The sequence below is a fragment of the Phycodurus eques genome, chromosome 12, assembly GCF_024500275.1.
Source record: "Phycodurus eques isolate BA_2022a chromosome 12, UOR_Pequ_1.1, whole genome shotgun sequence".
Classification (NCBI taxonomy): domain Eukaryota; kingdom Metazoa; phylum Chordata; class Actinopteri; order Syngnathiformes; family Syngnathidae; genus Phycodurus; species Phycodurus eques.
In genome coordinates, this window is record NC_084536.1 from 7,281,976 (window position 1) to 7,302,835 (window position 20,860).

Below are 20,860 nucleotides of genomic sequence, written 5' to 3' on the forward strand. Positions count from 1 at the left end.
ACACTGCGCTTGAATATCAGAAAATTAAAAAAATATATAATAATAATAAAAATACTTCAGTAATGCTTCAGTTCCAATATTGTGCACATAAAAGTAATACAAAAGTTGTTTTGTTTGTTTGAAATTGAGCCAAGATTAAAAGCAAATGTATGGAACTTCAGAGTTAAATACAACTGACTGGCAGTGCGGCACTATGGCTGACTGGTTCGAGCGTCTGCCTCACAGTTCTGAGGACCTGCGTTCAATCCCTGGCCCCGCCTGTGTGGAGTTTGCATGTTCAGGATGGATGGCTGCTTGGATGTACTTCGGCAGTGATTCTTTTGCAGGCCACTAGAGGGCACCCACTAGTAGCACACTTGGAGAGTCATGTACTGCAGCATCAAGGAGTCAAATCAATCCAAATGTCACGTAAAGCCAGAGGTGGTAAAAGTACTCATACTCTTGTACTTAAGTAGAAGTACTTCGATGCTTGTAGCAAAAAAAAAAAAAAAAAAAAAAAAAGGCTGATGAAATTAGAAGCACTAATTAACCTAAGTAAAACAAAAAAAAAAAAAGTTAAAAATAATAATAGACAGTCCCTCTGTCCTTCGTTCCTTCCTTTCATACATCAGTTTCCTTCCCTCCCTTTATCCTAGCTTCCATTTTTCTTTATGCTGGAGCCTATCCCAGCTAACTGCGGGCAGGAGGAAGGGTACACCCTGAACCGGTTGCCAGCCAATCGCAGGGCACAGAAACAAACCACCATTCACACCTATGGGCAATTTAGAGTCATCAATTCACCTACCATGCATGTTCTTGGATTGTGGGAGTACCCGGAGAAAACCCGCGCAGGCACAGGGGAGAACGTGCAAACGGGAGGCTGGATTTGAACTCGGGTCCTCAGAACTGTGAGGCGGATGTGCTAACCAGTCGGCAACCGTGCCGCCTATTCGGTATATATGAAACCTAAATGTTCCAACTTGGGGGCTCGGGGTATGCCGCCCACCCCGCCCACCCCAGAGTGCCGCCCTGTGCGGACACACACTTGCCAACTTCTGCCATTTTCAACAGTCAATGTTTCATTGCCTCATTACAGTATTACATATTGATAAGAAATTGACTAGTTTGGAAGTCACACGTCAAGGATAATAGTTTGTTCAACCATTCAATTGACTTTAAAAGGAGTTTGGTAACAAACAAACAAACAAACAAACAAAAAATGCTTGCAATATCTCAATGTTTTTTTTCCGTTATTACATATGATGAGTTGGAATTTTGGTGCAAATTGTAGCAATGATGCAGATGATTTACTTTCAAGAGCCACATAAAATAATGCGGTGGGCCGGATGTAAGTTCTATCCTTTCTATCCTATAAACGTTCTGTCCTTCCTTCCCTCTTTTTTTCTTCCTTTTCTTATGTCCTTGTTCCCTTCCATCCTATTTTCCTTCCTTTTGTTACCTCCTTGTTTCCTAACATCCTTCTATCCCGCCTTAATCCTTCATCCTTTCTTTTGTTGTCCTTGTCTCCTTCCTTGTTACCTTCCACACTTCTTTCTCTTCTACCTTCCTTCTTTCCTTCCGATCCTCGACTCCTTCCTTGCTCCCTTCTTACCTTCCATCCGTTCATCCTGCCAAGTTTCCTTCCTCCCGCCCTCCATGACGTCACCGCCAGCTAGTGCGCTGACTGTAAACAAACACGAGCGCACGTGTGCCAAATGCGCGAGCGCCTTGCACGCGCAAGCGCAGTGGTGCGCGCGCACGCAGTCCAGAACCCGCTCGGCGGTCTCGGGCGCAATCAGTGGATGATTCTCGATCGGGCGACGAGCGGAAATCCTCATCTTCATTGTCATCTTCTTCCTCTGGTAAGTCGTCAAATGCGTCATCACATCCCTTTTTTTTGTCACTGCTGTAAATGTGCAAATATTTCAAGTGCTACAAAACTAGAAACTAGAAACTATACGCACACTTGCAAAGAGTCGTGTGTTATCTGGTGACTTTTGGATTCGTTTCACCTCTTTGCATTTTTTTTTTTTGTTTTTTTTTTGAAATAATCCCAACTTATTTTTTTGGGGCCCAACATTATCCTCATAGAAAGAACCTTTTTAATATCAATTTCTTCGATATAGAATGATGACTAGTTTTGTCTGTTTCCATTCTGCGTTGGTGTGTGGCGCCCCCTGCCTGCAACAATTGCTCCACGACTTCAATGACTTGTTCAGTATTGAAGTCATTCAAACAGTTTTCATTGATAATCGGAGTTAGTAATATTAGTTAGCGATACAATACATCATTTATGGAAGTAGTTAGCAGTTCATTGACTTATTCAATTGCCAGGACTATAGTAGTAGTTAGTAATAGTTCAATTACTTGTTGGCTGATAGAGGTTAGTAGTAATGCAATCATTTTTCATTGATCGTAGTGTTTGGTAATAATAAGTCAATTAAGTGATATCGTACTAGTTAGTTGTAATTCATTTACTTTTAAGTCACCATAGTTAGTAGTGATTTTTGACTGATACTAGTAGTTAGTAATTTCATGATTTCTAATTGTAGTTAATAGTAATTCAATGCATTTGAGCTCATGGTAGTCATACTAGTTAATAGAAATTCAATCGCTGTACAGACATTACTGTAGAAGTTAGAAGTTTATAGGAATTCAGTTAAATTTCATTGATGGTAGTTAGTAATAGTACCGTGGTGCCTTGAGATACAAGTGACCTGACATGAGTTTTTCAAGATACTCTTTGGCCAATTTGTTTGCTCTGACTTGCGAGCAAAAAAAAAAAAGTATATTCAAGCGCTGTATGATGGCAGCAAACTCAACACGCCCGACAATAAGCAGCCAGAGAGTGAAAAAGTCTTCAAAAAAGAGGCTTACTGCCACTCCTAGCGGAAGTTTAATGACGTGTATTTCAGACAACCAAATAGCTTTGCGTTAATAAAGTCCATGTAGCTCAATGCTAACAAACCATGCAAAACGCCATAGACTGGCTAGCAAATGGCATCGGTGTTGCTGTGATAGAACCCTTGAAGCAACAGATATTTGAACACAAGTGGTGGATGGAGCAATGTAAAAAGACAATATAACAATACTCCAGACACGTTCTTTATCCTCTGCAAAGAACTAATATTACTGCCACTTAATGGGGAGCTGTGACCGTCTCCATGTAATTGTTCATTTATTTATTTTTTTACATTTTATTTAATTATGTCATTAAATATGTTGTAAATTAGTACAATAGTATAGAGTGCCATTTTTTCTCTCTTAAATTTGGAGGCAGGCTGGAACAGATTAATGGCATTTACATTCATTTCAGTGGGGAAAGATGATTTCAGAAATGAGTGTTTACAGTTACAAGCATGGTCCCGTAAAAAAACTGTAACTCAAGGCGCCCTTCTAGTAATCGAAAGGCTTGTTTGAATTGTAAGGCCCACAGACGAAGTCGGTCCCAGAGTGGTTTTTTTTTTTTGTGTATTCGTTGTAGTGGCTAAGTTTCAAGTTTGACTAAATATTCATCTGTTATTTTTCTGGATCATTTTAAGTTTAATTTGTATTTGTGCTGCACGAAGTCGTCCTCTTCGTCTCCTCCACAGAAATCAATGGGACCTATTTATGGACCATGACAGCATTACACCCCCTTGTATGTATTTGTGCCTGTGCCAGGACTCCAGCAGTGTGCAGCTTGAGAAGCAGCATGTTGTTACGTCACATCACTTTGCAACCTACATGCACGCACAAAGCAAAGACGTGTGTGTTTTGTTCATTTGAATTTGATGTCAGCCATGTTGTTCAACACAGATGTTCATATGCCTTAAAGGACTCAATTAATTGTTCTAATTAAGACTCTGCATCCATCCATTTTCTGTGCCGCTTATCCTCACTCGGGTCACGGGCGTGCTGGAGCCTATCCCAGCTGACGAGTGGCGGGGTACACCCTGAACTGGTCGCGAGCCAATCGCAGGGCACATAGAAACAAACAACCATTTGCATTCACATTCACACCTACGGGCAATTTAGATTCTTCAATTAACCTACCATGCATGTTTTTGGGATGCGGGACGAAAACGGAGTGCCCGGAGAAAACCCACGCAGGCACGGGAAGAACATGCAGGCGAGGCCGGGATTCGAACCCCGGTCGTCAGAACTGTGAGGCAGATGTGCTAACCAGTCGTCCACCGTGCCGGCTAATTAAGAATATGAAAGCACTTAATTACAAAGACACTGTGTTTGTATGTGTGTGTGAGAGTGTGTGTTTGCACCTGCTTGCCGTGTTATGGAAGTACATTTTAATTAGCGTAAAGGAGATGATGCTAATCTAATGTGATTGGGATTTTTTTAGTCCAAACACAACGAGCATTCAGCTGCTGTGTGTGTTTGCGTGCGTGTGTCTAAGTCGGCCATCGGTGTTGTAGTGCGTCGTCACACTAATGTCTCCAAGGTATTCCCAATGAAGGTCATAAATTAGCCATATATTTCCTTATTCAGTGACATCACTATATATGAATTTTTATACTGCATGTAACGGACTTAGATAGTTCCACCACTCAAAATCCCCAAACTCCCTGACAACTATTTAGTGCACTAAATAAAAATATGTATATAGTGATTAGGGAGTATTCGATTCATCATTTCAGCCCGAGAGTCAACCGTCAAATCACGAGATAGGGATTTATATTTAGTGGACTATATAGTTGACTCTCGGGCTAACATGAGTCATCAAAGTATTCCGTAATCACTCATTTTTACTTCGTCCTAGTTAACTCTAGGACTGAAACGATTAATCGAATACTCCCTAATTACGATATATGGATTTTGAGTCCACTTTCTTAGTGAACTACATATAAATATAAAAAACTCCCTACAGCGCCGTGAAACAGTATTGGCCCCGTTCTCAATTTTGTATTTTGTATTTTTTTGCATAGGTTCCCCAATTTAAAGTTTAAGACCATCAAACAAGTGAAAATATCAGACAACGATAACCCAAGTAAACATAAAATGCAATTTTAAATGGTGATTTTATTCATTAGCGGGGGAAAAAAATACTATTCGAAGCTACCTAGGCCTGTGTGAAAAAGTAATGGCCCCCTAAACCTAATGACTGGTTGGGCCACCCTCAGCAGCAACAACTGAAATGAAGCGTTTTCTATAACAGGCAATGGGTCTTTCACATCTCTGACGAGATATTTTGGCCCATTCTTCTTTGCATAATTGTTTTAATTCAGCAACAAAGGAGGCTTTTGTAGCATGGATGACTTTTTAAGGTCATGCCACTGCATTTCAATCAGAATCAAATACAAACTTTCACTAGGCCCCTCCAACTTTTATTTATTTATTTATTTTTTAAGCCATTCAGAAGTTGATTTGCTGGTGTGTTTTCGATTGTTGTCCTGCTGTAGAACCCAAGTGCGCTTCAGTTTGAGGTCATAAAACTGATGGCCGAACATTCTCCTTCAGGATTATCTGGTAAAGAGCAGAATTCATGGTTCCATCAATCACAGCAAGTTGTCCAAGTCCTGAAGGAACAAAGCAGCCCCAGATCATCAAACTACCACCACCATGTTTGATTGTTGGTATGGTGTTCTGTTTTTGAAATGCTGTATTACATTTACGCCAAATGTAACAAGGTACAGATCTTCCAAAAAGTTAACTTTGTTGCTTTGTGACCTCCTGGACGAGTCGTCGAGGTGCTCTTGGGGTAATTATTGTTGGCCAGCCGTTCCTGGCACGGTTCAGCACAGTTCCATGTTTTCTCCATTCGTGGATAATGGCTCTCACCGTGGTTCGCTGGAATTCTAAAGCGTCAAAAATAGCTTTGTAACCCTTTCCAGATAGATGTCAATTACTGTATTTCTCATCGGTTGTTGATTTTTTTTGGGATTGTGGCATTTTGTTGCAGGTTTTTGAGATCTTTTGATCTCGTTACAAAGTAGGAAAACTGCAAAAATCTAAGAATTAGAGAAGGGGGCCATTACGGTTTCATGGCAATATATGTAGTGGCAAAAACATGGAGCTTGCTGCTTTGACATCTTACCTTTGTTTGTCTCTCTCTTTCTTTCTTCTTGTTTATCAGCCGAGTGCTGATCAATCTTTCATGACCCAGCATTTCGTCGAGAAGCAAGTGAAGTCACCGACCCGCCTCTCCGCTTTCCTCACCAGTGATCAACACTCAATTACCTGATCCCCTCTCTTACCCGTTCATCCGGGGATGGAGTGTTTTTCGTCGGCAGCCATCTTGGCCTTATATGGGGTGGGTTAGTTTGGTTAGTGTCACTGCTGCTTTAGATGCTGCTTTAATCTCTTGACACGCACACACGCACTTTTATGCACGGATTATAATCTCAATCCCACAATCCTCTTCTGCCTCCACCAATCGTGTGTGTTTGTGGTGTAATCTGTGATGTTTGTCAGAACATGCCACCTGGTCATTTAGAATGTAATAACACATAGACACACCATATTGCCAAAAGTATTTGCTCACCTGCCTTGACTCACATATGACTTTAAGTGATATCCCATTCCAAATCTATATGGTTTAATCTGAAGTTCAACTCTTGTGGGAAGACGATTAACAAGGTTTAGGAGTGAGTTTATGGGAATTTTTGCCCATTCTTTCAGGAGCACACAGTATTTGTGAGGTCACACACTGTTGGACAAGAAGGCCCTGGCCCACTGTCCACTCGAAAATCAACCCAAAGGTGTGCTATCGGATTGAGGGCAGGACTCTGCGCGGGCCAGTCAAGTTCATCGATATCAAATTCCAGCTTTGTGGGACCAGTTTGGAGATGGCCCCTTCCTGTTCCAACATTGCTGTACATCAGTGCACAAATCAAGGTTCATAAAGACGTGGCTGAGAGAGTTTGATGTGGATGAGCTTGACTGGCCTGCGCAATCCTGATCTCAAACCTATGGACCGCTTTTTGGATAAATTAGAGTGGAGACTGAGAGCCAGGACTTCTCGTCCAACACCAGTGTGTAACCTCACAAATGTGCTTCTGGAAAAATGGTCATCAATTCCCATAAACACACTCTTGAACCTTGTGGAAAGCCTTTCCAGAAGAGTTTAAGATGTTATAATTGCAGAGGGTGGACCGATGGATTAAGAAGGGGATGTCACTTAAATGAATATCATAGTCAAGGCAGGTGAGCAAATACATTTGATAATATAGTGTATGTAGTAGTGCTTGACCGATACAGATCTTTTTTCAGGCTGACACCGATTCCGATATTTGCCAGGGTAGTTGGCCGGTGGCTGCGTGTACTTTAAAGGAATAACGTAAAAATGCTACAGTGGTGTGAAATGTAACACCTGACATTTACTTCTCGCGCCCAATTGTCAGACGTCAGACGACGACAATATTTTAAACATGTACAGTGGGTACAGAACGTTTTCAGACCCCCTTAAATTTTTCTCTCTTTATTATATTGCAGCAATTTGCTAAAATCATTTAAGTTCATTTTTTCCACATTAATGTACACACAGCAGCCCATTTTTTTTTAAATTTTTGCAGATTTATTAAAAATAAAAAACTGACATATCACACAGCCATAAGGATTCGGACCCTTTGCTCAGTATTTAGTAGAAGCCCCCTTTTGAGCTAATACAGCCATGAGTCTTTTGGGGAATGATGCAACAAGTTTTTCACACCTGGATTTGGGGATCATCCGCCATTCCTCCTTGCAGATCCTCTCTAGTTCTGTCAGGTTGGATGGTGAATGTTGGTGGGCAGCCATTTTCAGGTCTTTCCAGAGATGCTCAATTGGGTTTAAATCAGGGCTCTGGATGGGCCATTCAAATACAGTCACCGAGTTGTTCTGAAGTGATTCCTTCGGTATTTTAGCTGTGTGCTTAGGGTCATTGTCTTTTTTGAAGGTGAACCTTCGGCCCAGTCTGAGGTCCTGAGCGCTCTGAAGAAGGTTTTCGTCCAGGATATCCCTGTACTTGGCCGCATTCATCTTTTCTTCGATTGCAACCAGTCTCCCTGTCCCTGCAGCTGAAAAACACCCGCACGGCATGATGCTCTCACCACCATGCTTCGCTGTTGGGACTGTATTGGACAGGTGATGAGCAGTGCCTGGTTTTCTCCACACATGCCACCGAGAATTAAGGTAAACAATTTCTATCTTGGTCTCATCAGACCAGAGAATCTCCACGCAGGCTTTCATGTGTCTTGCACTGAGGAGAGGCTTCCGTCTGGCCACTCTGCCATAAAGCCCCGACTGGTGGAGGGCTGCAGTGATGGTTGACTTTCTAGAACTTTCTACAATCTCCCGACTGCGTCTCTGCGTCTTTTGGTTCTTCTTTCCCTCTCTCACAAAGGCTCTTCTCCCCCAAATGCTCAGTTTGGCCGGACGGCCAGCTCTAGGAAGGGTTCTGATCGTCCCAAACGTCTTCCATTTCAGGATTATGGAGGCCACTGTGCTCTTCGAAACCTTAAGTGCAGTAGAATTTTTTTTGGTAATCTTGGCCAGATCTGTGCCTTACCACAATTCTGTCTCTGAGCTCTTCAGGCAGTTCCTTTGACCTCATGATTCTCATTTGGTCTGACATGCACTGTGAGCTGTAAGGTCTTACATAGACAGGGGTGTGGCTTTCCTAATCAAGTCCAATCAGTATAATCAAACACAGGTAGAGTCCAATGAAGGTGTCGAACCATTGTAAGGATGATCAGAAGAAATGGTCAGCACCCGAGTTAAATGAGTGTCACAGGTGTGTGATATTTCAGTTTTTCTTTTTTAATAAAGCAGCAAAAATTTAAACAATTATTGTTTTATTTCTGTAAATATGGGGTGCTGTGCGTACATTCATTAGGGAAAAATTAACTTAAATAATTTTAACAAATGGCTGCAATTTAACAAAGAGTGAATATTTTAAGGGGATCTGAAAACTTTCCGTACCCACTGTACATACACAACGTCACACCGTGAAGACTGTACACAGTATTTCTGCATATGTACAAATACTACCTCCTTTGTGGAGGTAGTACTAGTAGTCCGAGTCCAGTCGGGACAAGCGTGTGTCTTTGTGAAACCATTAGCATCTTGTGGCCTTAAGGTAAATCTCTGTCGGTCGGATTTTTTTTTTGTCTCTTTTGTATCTCTTGTGTGTGAGCGTGTGACTACCATTAAGGCCCCTCCCCCTCCAGATGTGGCCGAGCATTACAACCCTTAGGCCTGGCACACACAGAAGGATTTTTCAAATCTTTAAAGATTGTTTATCTGTTATACATGAAGAAAAACAGTCTGGTATTTACCAGTTTTGGTCCTACTGCGCGTGGTATGCTCTGACAATGTCAACACACAACAGAACTGTGAGGCAGATGTGCTAACCAGTCGTCCACCGTGCCGGCTAATTAAGAATATGAAAGCACTTAATTACAAAGACACTATTTTTTATGTGCGTGTGAGAGTGCGTGTTTGCACCTGCTTGCCGTGTTATGGAAGTACATTTTAATTAGCGTAAAGGAGATGATGCATCAAACACCTGTTTGGAACATCCCAGAGGTGAACAGGCCAATTGGGAACAGGTGGGTGCCATGGTTGGGTATAAAAGGAGCTTCCCTGAATTGCTCAGTCATTCACAAGCAAAGATGGGGCGAGGTTCACCTCTTTGTGAACAAGTGCGTGAGAAAATAGTCAAACAGTTTAAGGACAATGTTCCTCAATGTACGGTTGCAAGGAATTTAGGGCTTTCATCATATCCGGTCCATAATATCATCAAAAGCTTCAGATAATCTGGAGAAATCACTGCATGTAAGAGGCAAGGCCGTAAACCAACATTGGATGCCCGTGACCTTCGATCCCTCAGGCGGCACTGCACCAAAAACCGACAATGTGTAAAGGGTATCACAACATGGGCTCAGGAACACTTCAGAAAACCAATGTCAGTAAATACAGTTCGGTGCTACATCCGTAAGTGCAACTTGAAACTCTACTATGCAAACCAAAAGCCATTTATCAACAACACCCAGAAACGCCGTCGGCTTCTCTGGATCCGAGCTCATCTAAGATGGACTGATGCAACGTGGAAAAGTGTTCTGTGGTCCGACGCTTCCACATTTCAAATTGTTTTTGGAAATTGTGGACGGCGTGTCCTCTGGGCCAAAGAGGAAAAGAACCATCCGGACTGTTATGGACACAAAGTTCAAAAGCCAGCATCTGTGATGGTATGGGGCTGTGTTAGTGCCAATGGCATGGGTAACTTACACATCTGTGAAGGCACCATTAATGCTGAAAGGTACATACAGGTTTTGGAGAAACATATGCTGCCATCCAAGCAACGTCTTTTTCATGGACGCCCCTGCTTACTTCAGCAAGACAATGTCAAACCACATTCTGCACGTGATACAGCAGTGTGCCTTCGTAGTAAATGAGTGCGGGTACTAGACTGGCCTGCCTGTCTCCTATTGAAAATGTGTGGCGCATTATGAAGCGTAAAATACAACAAGGGAGACCCCGGACTGTTGAATAGCTGAAGCTGTACATCAAGGAAGAATGGGAAAGAATTCCACCTACAAAGTGTCAACAATTAGTGTCCTCAGTTCCCAAATGTTTATTGAATGTTGTTAAAAGAAAAGCTGATGTGACACAGTGGTAAACATGACCCTGTCCCAGCGTTTTGGGAACATGTTGCAGCCATAAAATTCTAAGTTGGTGGTTATTTGCTAAAAATAATCAAGTTTATCAGTTGGAACATTAAATATCTTGTCTTTGTAGTGTATTCAATTAAATATAGGTTGAACATGATTTGAAAATCATTGTATTCTGTTTTTATTTGTTTAACACACTGTCCCAACTTCATTGTAATTTTTGGTTGTACATAACTGTATAAAAAAATTAAAGAGTAACAACTGTGATACAAACCTGCAATATAGTGGGACTGTGATGCAAGAACCGCAATCTCGTGGAGGATTGCTGTATCTGTATTCAGTGATGATAAATTGCTGGGACTCATTGTTCCAGGACTGTGACTCATTGTTTCTGTGACGTGCTTCCCGGGACTCACATCGTCTCAAGTGTAAAATGATCTCTGTGTCGCTAGCATTATTTTTAAATTGCCTAATTACTATTGGCTGGTGCTGTCGTCAGCCAATCAGAGAGACAATAAGCAAGTGCATGTCATCATCCTCATCTTCCTCTTCCTCAGCCATGAAGACTGCATTCAGCTCATCGTACTCTGTGTGCGTCATCTGCAACCTGCAGATGACGTCGGCTGCGCAGGCGCAGCTACATCTTACCGCTCGCTCGCACCTGCGCAGGCTGAGGAACATCAAGGCGCAAGCACCAGGTACCGCGACATTCGTAGCATTAGCAATCCATGTAGCATTAATATTGTTGGAAACAATGACGCCGTCAGTAGTGTTAACAGTGTGATGCCATGTTAGCAAGTGGAATAGCAATTTGACAATCATAAGAAAGTAGAATTTTAGATGCTATTCTGCATTAGCACCCTTAGAAATTGTACCCTCATTAGCACTGTTAATAGTCTTTGTAACGCTAGTAGGATAAACAGTGTGAGCACTGTTAGCAGGATTATCAGTCTTTGTAATGTTAGCAACTTTAGCAACATTACTGCTGTTTGCAGTATTATCAGCTTTAGTAATGTTAGCAACATTAGCAGCATTTGTGCTGTTACCAGCATTAGAAGCTGTGTCAGCCTCAGTAATGTTAGCAGCATTAGCACTGTCAGCAACATTATCCGCCTTAGTTATGTTATCAGCATAAACGGCATTAGCAGCATTCGCGCTGTAAGCAGCATTATCAGCCTTTGTAATGTTAGCGGCGGTATCAGCCTTAGCAATGTTAGCCGAGTTAGCAGCATTAGGAGCTTCAGCAGAATTAGTGCTGTTAACAGCATTATCAGCCTTTATAATGTTAGCAGTGTTGTCAAAATTAGCATCTTTATAAATATTAACAGCATTGGTGGTGTTAGCAGAATTCGACTGTTAGCAGAATTATAATTCTTCGCAATGTTAGCAGCATGAGCGATGTTAGCATTGTTAGCATAAAATGCCCCTGGCGTGGTGCTGCTGTTGTCTTGCAGGGAGCGGGCCACCTACGCTCTTCCCCCAAGCGTTAAGACTGCCGACAGCCAATCACAACAGCGCCCCCCTCAGCTCTAACTCTGGTAGGACCTCTTACTTCCTTATCCCCCCCCATTACCAATGGGAATAAAAATGAAATAATTCACTGGGAATAACAGCAGGACTCCCGATTGTAAAGTCAGAGGTTAATTAGATTACACAAACGGAATAAAAGTGTGAATATTAGTAGCAATATCAGTGAAAATGTGGGATATAAAACAGAATGCTAATACAATAGAGTAGGAATATTAGGGAGATGATCAATGAGAATTAAAGCGGGAATGTCATTGGGAATTTGATTACGCAAACAGAATACAAGTGGATTAGGAGGCTATAAATCGTAATATTAGTGTTGGAATGATAACGTCACTTGGAATGTCAAATTGAATACCACTTTGATGACAAAGGGGAATAAGAGTTGAAATGTTGCATATGAAAATGGTATCAATCAATAAGAATGCTACAAAGAGAGGGAATATGTTTTGGAATATAAATGGGAATATCAAGTGAGGGACTAAAAGAGAGGATGTTTGAGGTAATGCACAAAATAAATAACTGTGGGAATCCTAATAGGAATAACAGGGATTATGACTACGATTAAAATGTGGGATTAACAGTGGGAATAAACGGGAATGTCAGGGAATGTCATTTACAGCAACAGAGAGGACTTGGTCTCAAAAAAGGGAATAAAAATAGGGTTTTCAATGTGATACGAGTTAATAAAAGACAAAGTGTAATCAAGACGATACAAATGGAATAAAAATGGGGATTAGAGGTGAGGTTATCAATGGGAATAAAATTTGCCAGATGAATTGGTTACATAAAAAGAAGGAAAATGAGAATATACAAAGTGAATAACAGCGGGCATATGGGCAAGACTGTCAATTCTAAACTTAAAAAAAAAAAAAAGGGAAATCTCTAAAAGATTATCAACAGGAATAAAAGAGGGAAAACTCTCAAAAACAAAAGGAATGACAGCAGCAAATCCATTTGTAGCATCAGAATCAGGAATTGAATCACACAAAGGGAATCAAAGTGGCAACATTAAGAAGACAACTGGAATAGTGTGAATGGAGTGTGAATAACAGAGGGGATATCACATGGAATAACTGTGCAGCGGGAATAAGCGACAACATGAAGAAATCATCCAGGAAAACCAGGAAGGAATAAGAGCAGCAAGAAGATCACTTATTCCGAGTGTTTTGCTCTCTGTTGGTGGAGAGTAGACAATCCTTCTGGAATGTTAGCTCGCAATCTGGAATGTGGAAACTGGATTAAAGAAAAACAAAGTGGGTCATCTTCATCACTTCTGTCATCATCCTCAATGCTCAGTGACTGGGCCACACCCCTTAAAGGCACACTTCCAACACACGAATACCAAAGTACGTACATACTTACAGTAATTACGCATCATAAAACTGGTTTAGTTCTTGACATTCTCAATTTTTTTAAATACAATGCTTAATATACTTTATGTACTGTACATACATAAGGTCATCACGGTGACCTATTGGTGAGCATGTGATCAGGGTTTAAATCCGTCCTCAGCCGTGAATGTGAACGCTTGTTTGTCGATGTGTGTCCTACAACTGGCTGGCGACCAGTCTGTCTGAATGAATGACTTTCCTAATCCTCTTCAACCACACACACACACACACACAACAGCTGTTATTACATCCTATGCGTGGGTATCACTGTACACACATTAAACATTCAATCACACACACTCATCCAAGTCTGTCCACTCTGTGACGCTCTCTCAACCTTGTCAATGTCTCCAGGACAACCCTGTTTGTGTGTGTGTGTGTGTGTGTGTGTGTGTGTGTTGGCAGAGCAGCCTATCAAGAGTCGGGTCAGATGATGTCATCATGGCCAATACAAACAATTTTGTGTGTGAGTCTGTATCTGGATGTATGTACGGGCGTGCGTTTGTGTGCGTGTGCTCGTGCATGTGTTTTTGTGTGTGCGCATGTTGGTAGAGCAGCCTATCAAGAGTCAGGTCAGATGATGTCATCGTCACTAATAAACAGTTGTGTGCATGTATGCATTTACAACTATTGTGGCTGTGTGTATGTATGTGCATGTGTGTTTGGGGGTGCGTGAATGTGTGCGCATGGGTGCTTGTGTGTGCATATGCGTGTGTGTGTTTATGCGTATGTAAATCAGTGTGTGCAAGTGCGTGTGTGTGCATGTAAGTGTTTGCATGTGTGCATATGTTTGCAAGTGTGTAAATACACGTGTTCTTTTCATACTTCTTCATCTTATACATTCTCTGTATTTTTCATGTTCTTTATGAACTTTGATGTTATCTATGCATTCTTTACATGTTCTTTACACTTCTTTAAACACTTTTCTCGTTACGTTCTTTTTGCTGTTGTATATGCACTTTTGACGTGTTCTTGACATGGTCCTTATTTTCTTCCTGTTCTTTTCATTCTTTTTTTACACAATCCTTCCTTATTTAGCGTGTTCGTCACGTGACCGATATATGACTCTTTACCCACTGTTTGTGATTTGCATGTCCTTTACATGTGCACTTTCACATGCTCTTTAATGTGCTTTCCGTGTACTCTCTGCATTTTTATGTTTTTTAATCATGCTTTTTAAATCTATTTTCACACTATGCATTCTGTACGTGTTCTTTAAATGCCTTTTGTGTTGTTCCTCTAATCTTCATGTATGTATGCATGTTATTTGCGCATTATTTACACATTTTGCAGGCTATTTTCATGTCCTTCACATATTTTTTATTGTCATTTACATCTTCTTTTCATACTCCATGCATTCTTGACGTTCTTTACATGCCTTTTGTTTTTTCTGCCTTTTTCACAGGTGTTCTTTACACACTTTGATTTTACATTTTCTTTATGCAATCTTTGCATATTTTACAGGCTTTTCATGTCCTTTGTTTTTCTATGCGAGCTCAGTACATTTTGAACTTTTCTTTACATGCACTGTGTTATTGTTTTTTTGTACGTTCTGTACGCATTTTGTCTTTTGTACATGTTCTTTGCATGTTTTCTCCATTCTTTGTAATTTGTACTAAGTAAGTAGTCTACAGTAATATACTATGCACAACCCCAATTCCAATGAAGTTGGGACATTGTGTTAAACAAATAAAAACAGAATACAATGATTTGCAAATCATGTTCAACCTATATTTAATTGAATACACTACAAAGACAAAATATTTAATGTTCAAACAGATAAACTTGGTTTTTAGCACATAATCATTAACTTGGAATTTTATGGCTGCAACACGTTCCAAAAAAGCTGGGACAGGTGGCAAAAAAGACTGAGAAAGTTGAGGAATGCTCAACAAACACCTGTTTGGAACATCCCACAGGTGAACAGGCTAATTGGGAACAGGTGGGTGCCGTGTTTGGGTATAAAAGGAGGTTCCCTGAATTGCTCAGTCATTCACAAGCAAAGATGGGGCGAGGTTCACCTATTTGCGAACAAGTGCATGCGAAAATAGTCGAACAGTGTAAGGACAATGTTCCTCAACATACAATTATAAGGAATTTAAGGATTTCATCATCTACGGTCCATATCATCATTATAAGGTTCAGAGAATCTGGAGAAATTACTGCATGTAAGCGGCAAGGCCGAAAACCAACATTGAATGCCCGTGACCTTCGATCCTTCAGGCGGCAGTGCATCAAAAACTGACAATGTGTAATGGATATCACCACATGGGCTCAAGAACACATCAGAAAACCAATGTCAGTAAATACAGTTCGGCGCTACATCCGCAAGTGTAACTTGAAACTCTACTATGCAAAGCAAAACCCATTTATCAACAACACCCAGAAATGCCGCCGGCTTCTCTGGGCCCGAGCTCATCTAAGATGGACTGATGCAAAGTGGAAAAGTGTTCTGTGGTCCGACGAGTTCACATTTCAAATTGTTTTTGGAAATTGTGGACGTCGTGTCCTCCGGGCCAAAGAGGAAAAGAACCATCCGAACTGTTATGGACGCAAACTTCAAAAGCCAGCATCTGTGATGGTATGGGGCTGTGTTAGTGCCAATGGCATGGGTAACTTACACATCTGTGAAGGCACCATTAATGCGGAAAGGTACATACAGGTTTTGGAGAAACATATGCTGCCATCCAAGCAACGTCTTTTTCATGGACGCCCCTGCATATTTCAGCAAGACAATGCCAAACCACATTCTGCACGTTTTACAACAGCGTGGCTTCATAGTAAAAGAGTGCAGGTACTAGACTGGCCTGCCTGCAGTCCAGACCTGTGTCCCATTGAAAACGTGTGTCGCATTATGAGGCGTAAAATACGACAACTGAGACCCTGGACTGTTGAACAGCTGAAGCTGTACATCAAGCAAGAATTCCACCTACAAAGCTTCAACAATTAGTGTCCTTAGTTCCCAAACGTTTATTGAATGTTGTTAAAAGAAAAGGTGATGCAACACAGTGGTAAACATGACCATGTCCCTGCTTTTTTGGAACGTGTTGCAGCTATAAAATTCTAAGTTAATGATTATTTGCTAAAAACAATAAAGTTGATCAGTTTGAACATTAAATATCTTGTCTTTGTAGTGTATTCAATTAAATATAGGTTGAACATCCATCCATTTTCTGAGCCGCTTCTACTCACTAGGGTCGCGGGCGTGCTGGAGCCAATCCCAGCTGTCATCGGGCAGGAGGCGGGGTAGACCCTGAACTGGTTGCCAGCCAATCGCAGGGCACGTACAAACAAACAACCATCCGCACTCACATTCACACCTACGATCAATTTAGAGTCTCCAATTAATGCATGTTTTTTGGGATGTGGGAAGAAACCGGAGTGCCCGGAGAAAACCCACGCAGGCACGGGGAGAACATGCAAACTCCACGCAGGCAGGACCGGGGATTGAACCCCGCTCCTCAGAACTGTGAGGCTGAGGCTCTAACCAGTCGGCCACCGTGCCGCCTAGGTTGAACATGATTTGCAAATCATTGTATTCTGTTTTTATTGATGTTTAACAACGTCCCAACTTCATTGGAATTAGGGTTGCAGTATAGTTAATCAGTGAACAGGTCTTCGGGTTGTGGACCATGTTCGTCGGCAATCCTGTTTGGGGATCAGAGGGATTACGAAATGAGGGTCTGAGTGACATCCGGTGTTGAGGGTCCGCGGGCTGCGAGGCATAGCGATGATAACACGTGTCATTCGCCGTTCGTTATCTGATACCGGAACACTGCCAGCTTCTTTCCAGTCGGGAAGAGAAACGGTTTCCTTAGTGACGTTTTTGCAATGGAGGAAACGGCATCTTTTACTTCCTGTACATACGCCATGCACTGCTTGGTTTGTGAAGTGATTGATGCTTCGTGGAAGGTTGTAAAAATGCTAAAGCGTAAAAACAACAGGTGGCGCTACAACCCTGACATGTAAACATGTTTTAGCCAATCAGAAGTCAGAAGAAAACCACTGGTGGAAAAAACACGTGACAACAATTACAAGACCTCGGCCACAGCCCAACAAATGAAAATATGCACTGAGTTCCTGTTGTCTGGCTGTGTTCCATTGCGCTTTGTTCGTGTGAAAAAGACGACACTCACTTCGGCCCATTATTTACATGCATACAGACTTTATTCACATTACATTTGTCAATAACCTGTCTTTACATTTTTATAACTAACTTATTTTAATTTCACTACTCTCCACTGATAACTTTTTAAAAAAATATTTACATATAAATGTTATATTTCTAAACTTGTCTGAAATATAACTAATATACATGTAATGACTTTTATTTGTATTAAATATTTTTCGGCCACTGGTGTCGTGGTACACTCGCCGGACTTTGGTGCAGGCAGCGTGGGTTCAGTTCCCACTCAGTGACGGTGCGAATGTGAGTACAAATGGTTGTCCCCGTCTATATGTGCTCTGCGACTGACTGGCGACCAGTGCCGCGTGACCCACACCAGGATACGCGGTGGTGAAAATGGACGGATGGATATTTGTTTATAGCTTTTATTTTCGGTATTACTTGTCTTTACATTTCTATCACCTTTAATTAGGTCTTAACTTTTGTTTTAAATGTTTCCACAAAACTACAAAAACTGTATGGAAAAAGTGAAATGTATGTAAAAGGTTTGCACACTTTTCTTTGCATTTAAAGAACTTAATAGCTTTTATTTACATTTGATAACTCTTATTGACATACATTTCAATTTTTTTAACATCACGTTTACATGTAAATGGCGCAGAGTGGGGGGACGTTTATATTGTGCAGGGAACCTCATTGCAGTTGGAGCATGATATAAAAACAAAATACTTTGATTAATACATTGTGACAGCTGCTTCAGTCTCTGTGTGTGTGTGTGTCACCTTGTTATATCACTTCATTACAACATTGCACACACACACAGACCGGTCATATGAGGCGTCCATGTCACATAAGAAGACGTCACATGTTCCTGCTGCTTCTACGTTTGCATTTTTTCGGCAAGAAATCCGCTACTGTCACGTTAAATACAGTAAGATGAAACCAATCACATTCTTTATTTCCATTGATGAGCTTGTTAAGGTACAAATAAAAACACACACACTCTGAACTTTTTGCAGATGATGTGGTTCTGTTGGCTTCATCAAGCCGTGAGCTCCAATTGTCACTCGAGCAGTTCGCAGCAGAGTGTGAAGCGGCTGGAATGAGAATCAGCACCTCTAAATCTGAGACCATGGTCCTCAGTTGGAAAAGGGTGGCGTGCCCTCTCCAGGTCGGGCATGAGATCCTGTCCCAAGTGGAGGAGTTCAAGTATCTTGGGGTCTTGTTCATGAGTGAGGGAATAATGGAACGGGAGATCGACAGGCAGATCGGTGCAGCGTCTGCAGTGATGCGGCCTTTGTATCGGTCCGTTGTGGTAAAGAAGAAGCTAAGCCGAAAGGCGGAGCTCTCAATTTACCGGTTGATCTATGTTCCTACACTCACCTATGGTCACGAGCTGTGGGTAGTGACCGAAAGAATAAGATCCCAAATACAAGCGGCCGAAATGACTTTCATCCGCAGGGTGTCCGGGCTCTCCCTTAGAGGGAGGGTGAGAAGCTCTGTCATCCGGGAGGGTGAGTAGAGCCGCTGCTCCTCCACATCGAGAGGAGCCAGATGTGGTGGCTGGGGCATCTGATTCAGATGGCTCCCAGACGCCTCCCTGGTGAGGTGTTCCGGGCACGTGTCACCGGAAGGAGGCCCCGGGGACGACCCAGGACACTCTGAAAAGACTACGTCTTTCGACTGGCCTGGGAACGCCTCAGGATCCCCCCAGAAGAGCTGGATGAAGTGGCTGGGGGGAGGGAAGTCTCGGCGTCCCTGCTAAAGCTACTGCCGCCGCGACTCAACCTCGGATAAGCGGTAGAAAACAGATGGATGTGCAGCTTCTCCACTTGAAAGAAATTGATTCAGCGATGGAAAGACTTCATTCAATGACCAAGAAACATTTTCCTTTTGTTTATTTTAGCATCCAGTTGTGTAACAGTTCATCAAGAAGTCTCATTCCTTACATTTATCTCTAGCATTGAGGTGCTTTAAGTGCACTGGCATCTGCATTTTAATTATTTAGGATCATTTAGGATTTTGAGTAACATCAATCCATCCATTTTCTGTACCGCTTCTCCTCGCTAGGGTCGCGGGCGTGCTGGAACCTATTCCAGCCGACATTGGGCGAGTGGCAGGGTTCACCCTGAACTGGTCGCCAGCCAATCACAAGGCACCGATCAATAAACAACCAGTCGCATTCACATTCACACCTACGGACAATTTAGAGTTCTGAATTAATCTACCACGCATACCATTCAATTTCTCCGGGGTACGCTGAGAAAACCCATGCAGGCACGGGGAGAACATGGAAACTCCACACAGGCGAGACCGGATTTGAACTCCGGTCATCAGAACTGTGAGGAAGAACTGCTTACCAGTCATGCACCATCCCGTCTGATTTTGAGAAATAGAAAAAAAAAAAAAAAAAAAAAAAAGAGAAAATATGTTACCCTTTCTCGGATTGGCTGACAAGTTTCAGTTAATATTATCCACCAATAAGTAGCGTTTTTTCGGGAAAGTGACGACGTTAAAAACGGAACGCTAATTTTGACGCTTCGACTTGGAGAACCCCTCGGAATCTCGCCCTGTATGAGTTTGTTGGTGGGTATTTTTAAGAAAAGCAAATGTATTTATTTAGCGCCTTAAATACACAGGGTAACTCAATGTGCTGTGATGATGACTTGATTAAAAGCATGTAAAAATAAAGTGAAAAAATAAAAAGACAGCTTAAAAGCATTGCAGGGCACATACATACAAACAACAATTTTGTAACTTGTGCACTAACGTACGTTTATTGTAAGTACATGGAACATTGTATGTAAATAAATCCATCCATTCATTCATTTTCTGTACCGCTTAGCCACACAAGGGTCACGGGCGTCCTGGCGCCGATCTCAACTGACTACCGGCGAGAGGCGGGGTACACCCTGAACTGGTTAACCAGCACAGCACAACGCAGGGGACACATAGACAACCAACCATTCAAACTCACATTCACACCTACCAACAATTTAGACTTTTGAATTAACCTACCATGCATGTTTTTGGGGTGTAGGAGGAAACCGGAGTACCCGCAGAAAAGCCACACAGGCACGTGGAGAACATGCAAACTCCACACAGGCGAGGCCGGATTTGAACCCAGGTCCTCAGAACTATGAGGCAGATGTGCTAACCAGTCGCCCACCATGCCACCTGTTAATAAATCCTTTTTCAAATTTTTGACTAACTTCTCCAAATGGATGCTGTGTCACCATTCAATTTAC

The 20,860-nt window shown here is 41.9% G+C and overlaps 1 protein-coding gene across 1 annotated transcript; it reads left to right on the forward strand.

Annotated features, from left to right (window-relative positions):
• Positions 1-1,651: 1,651 nt before the first annotated feature.
• On the forward strand, positions 1,652-20,834 carry LOC133411080 (zinc finger protein 385B-like). The gene is made up of 4 exons (XM_061692945.1): positions 1,652-1,841; positions 11,123-11,263; positions 12,020-12,103; positions 20,653-20,834. The coding sequence occupies exons 2-4, from the start codon at positions 11,125-11,127 to the stop codon at positions 20,817-20,819; spliced, it is 390 nt and encodes a 129-aa protein (XP_061548929.1). The 5' UTR covers positions 1,652-1,841; positions 11,123-11,124; the 3' UTR covers positions 20,820-20,834.
• Positions 20,835-20,860: the final 26 nt, after the last annotated feature.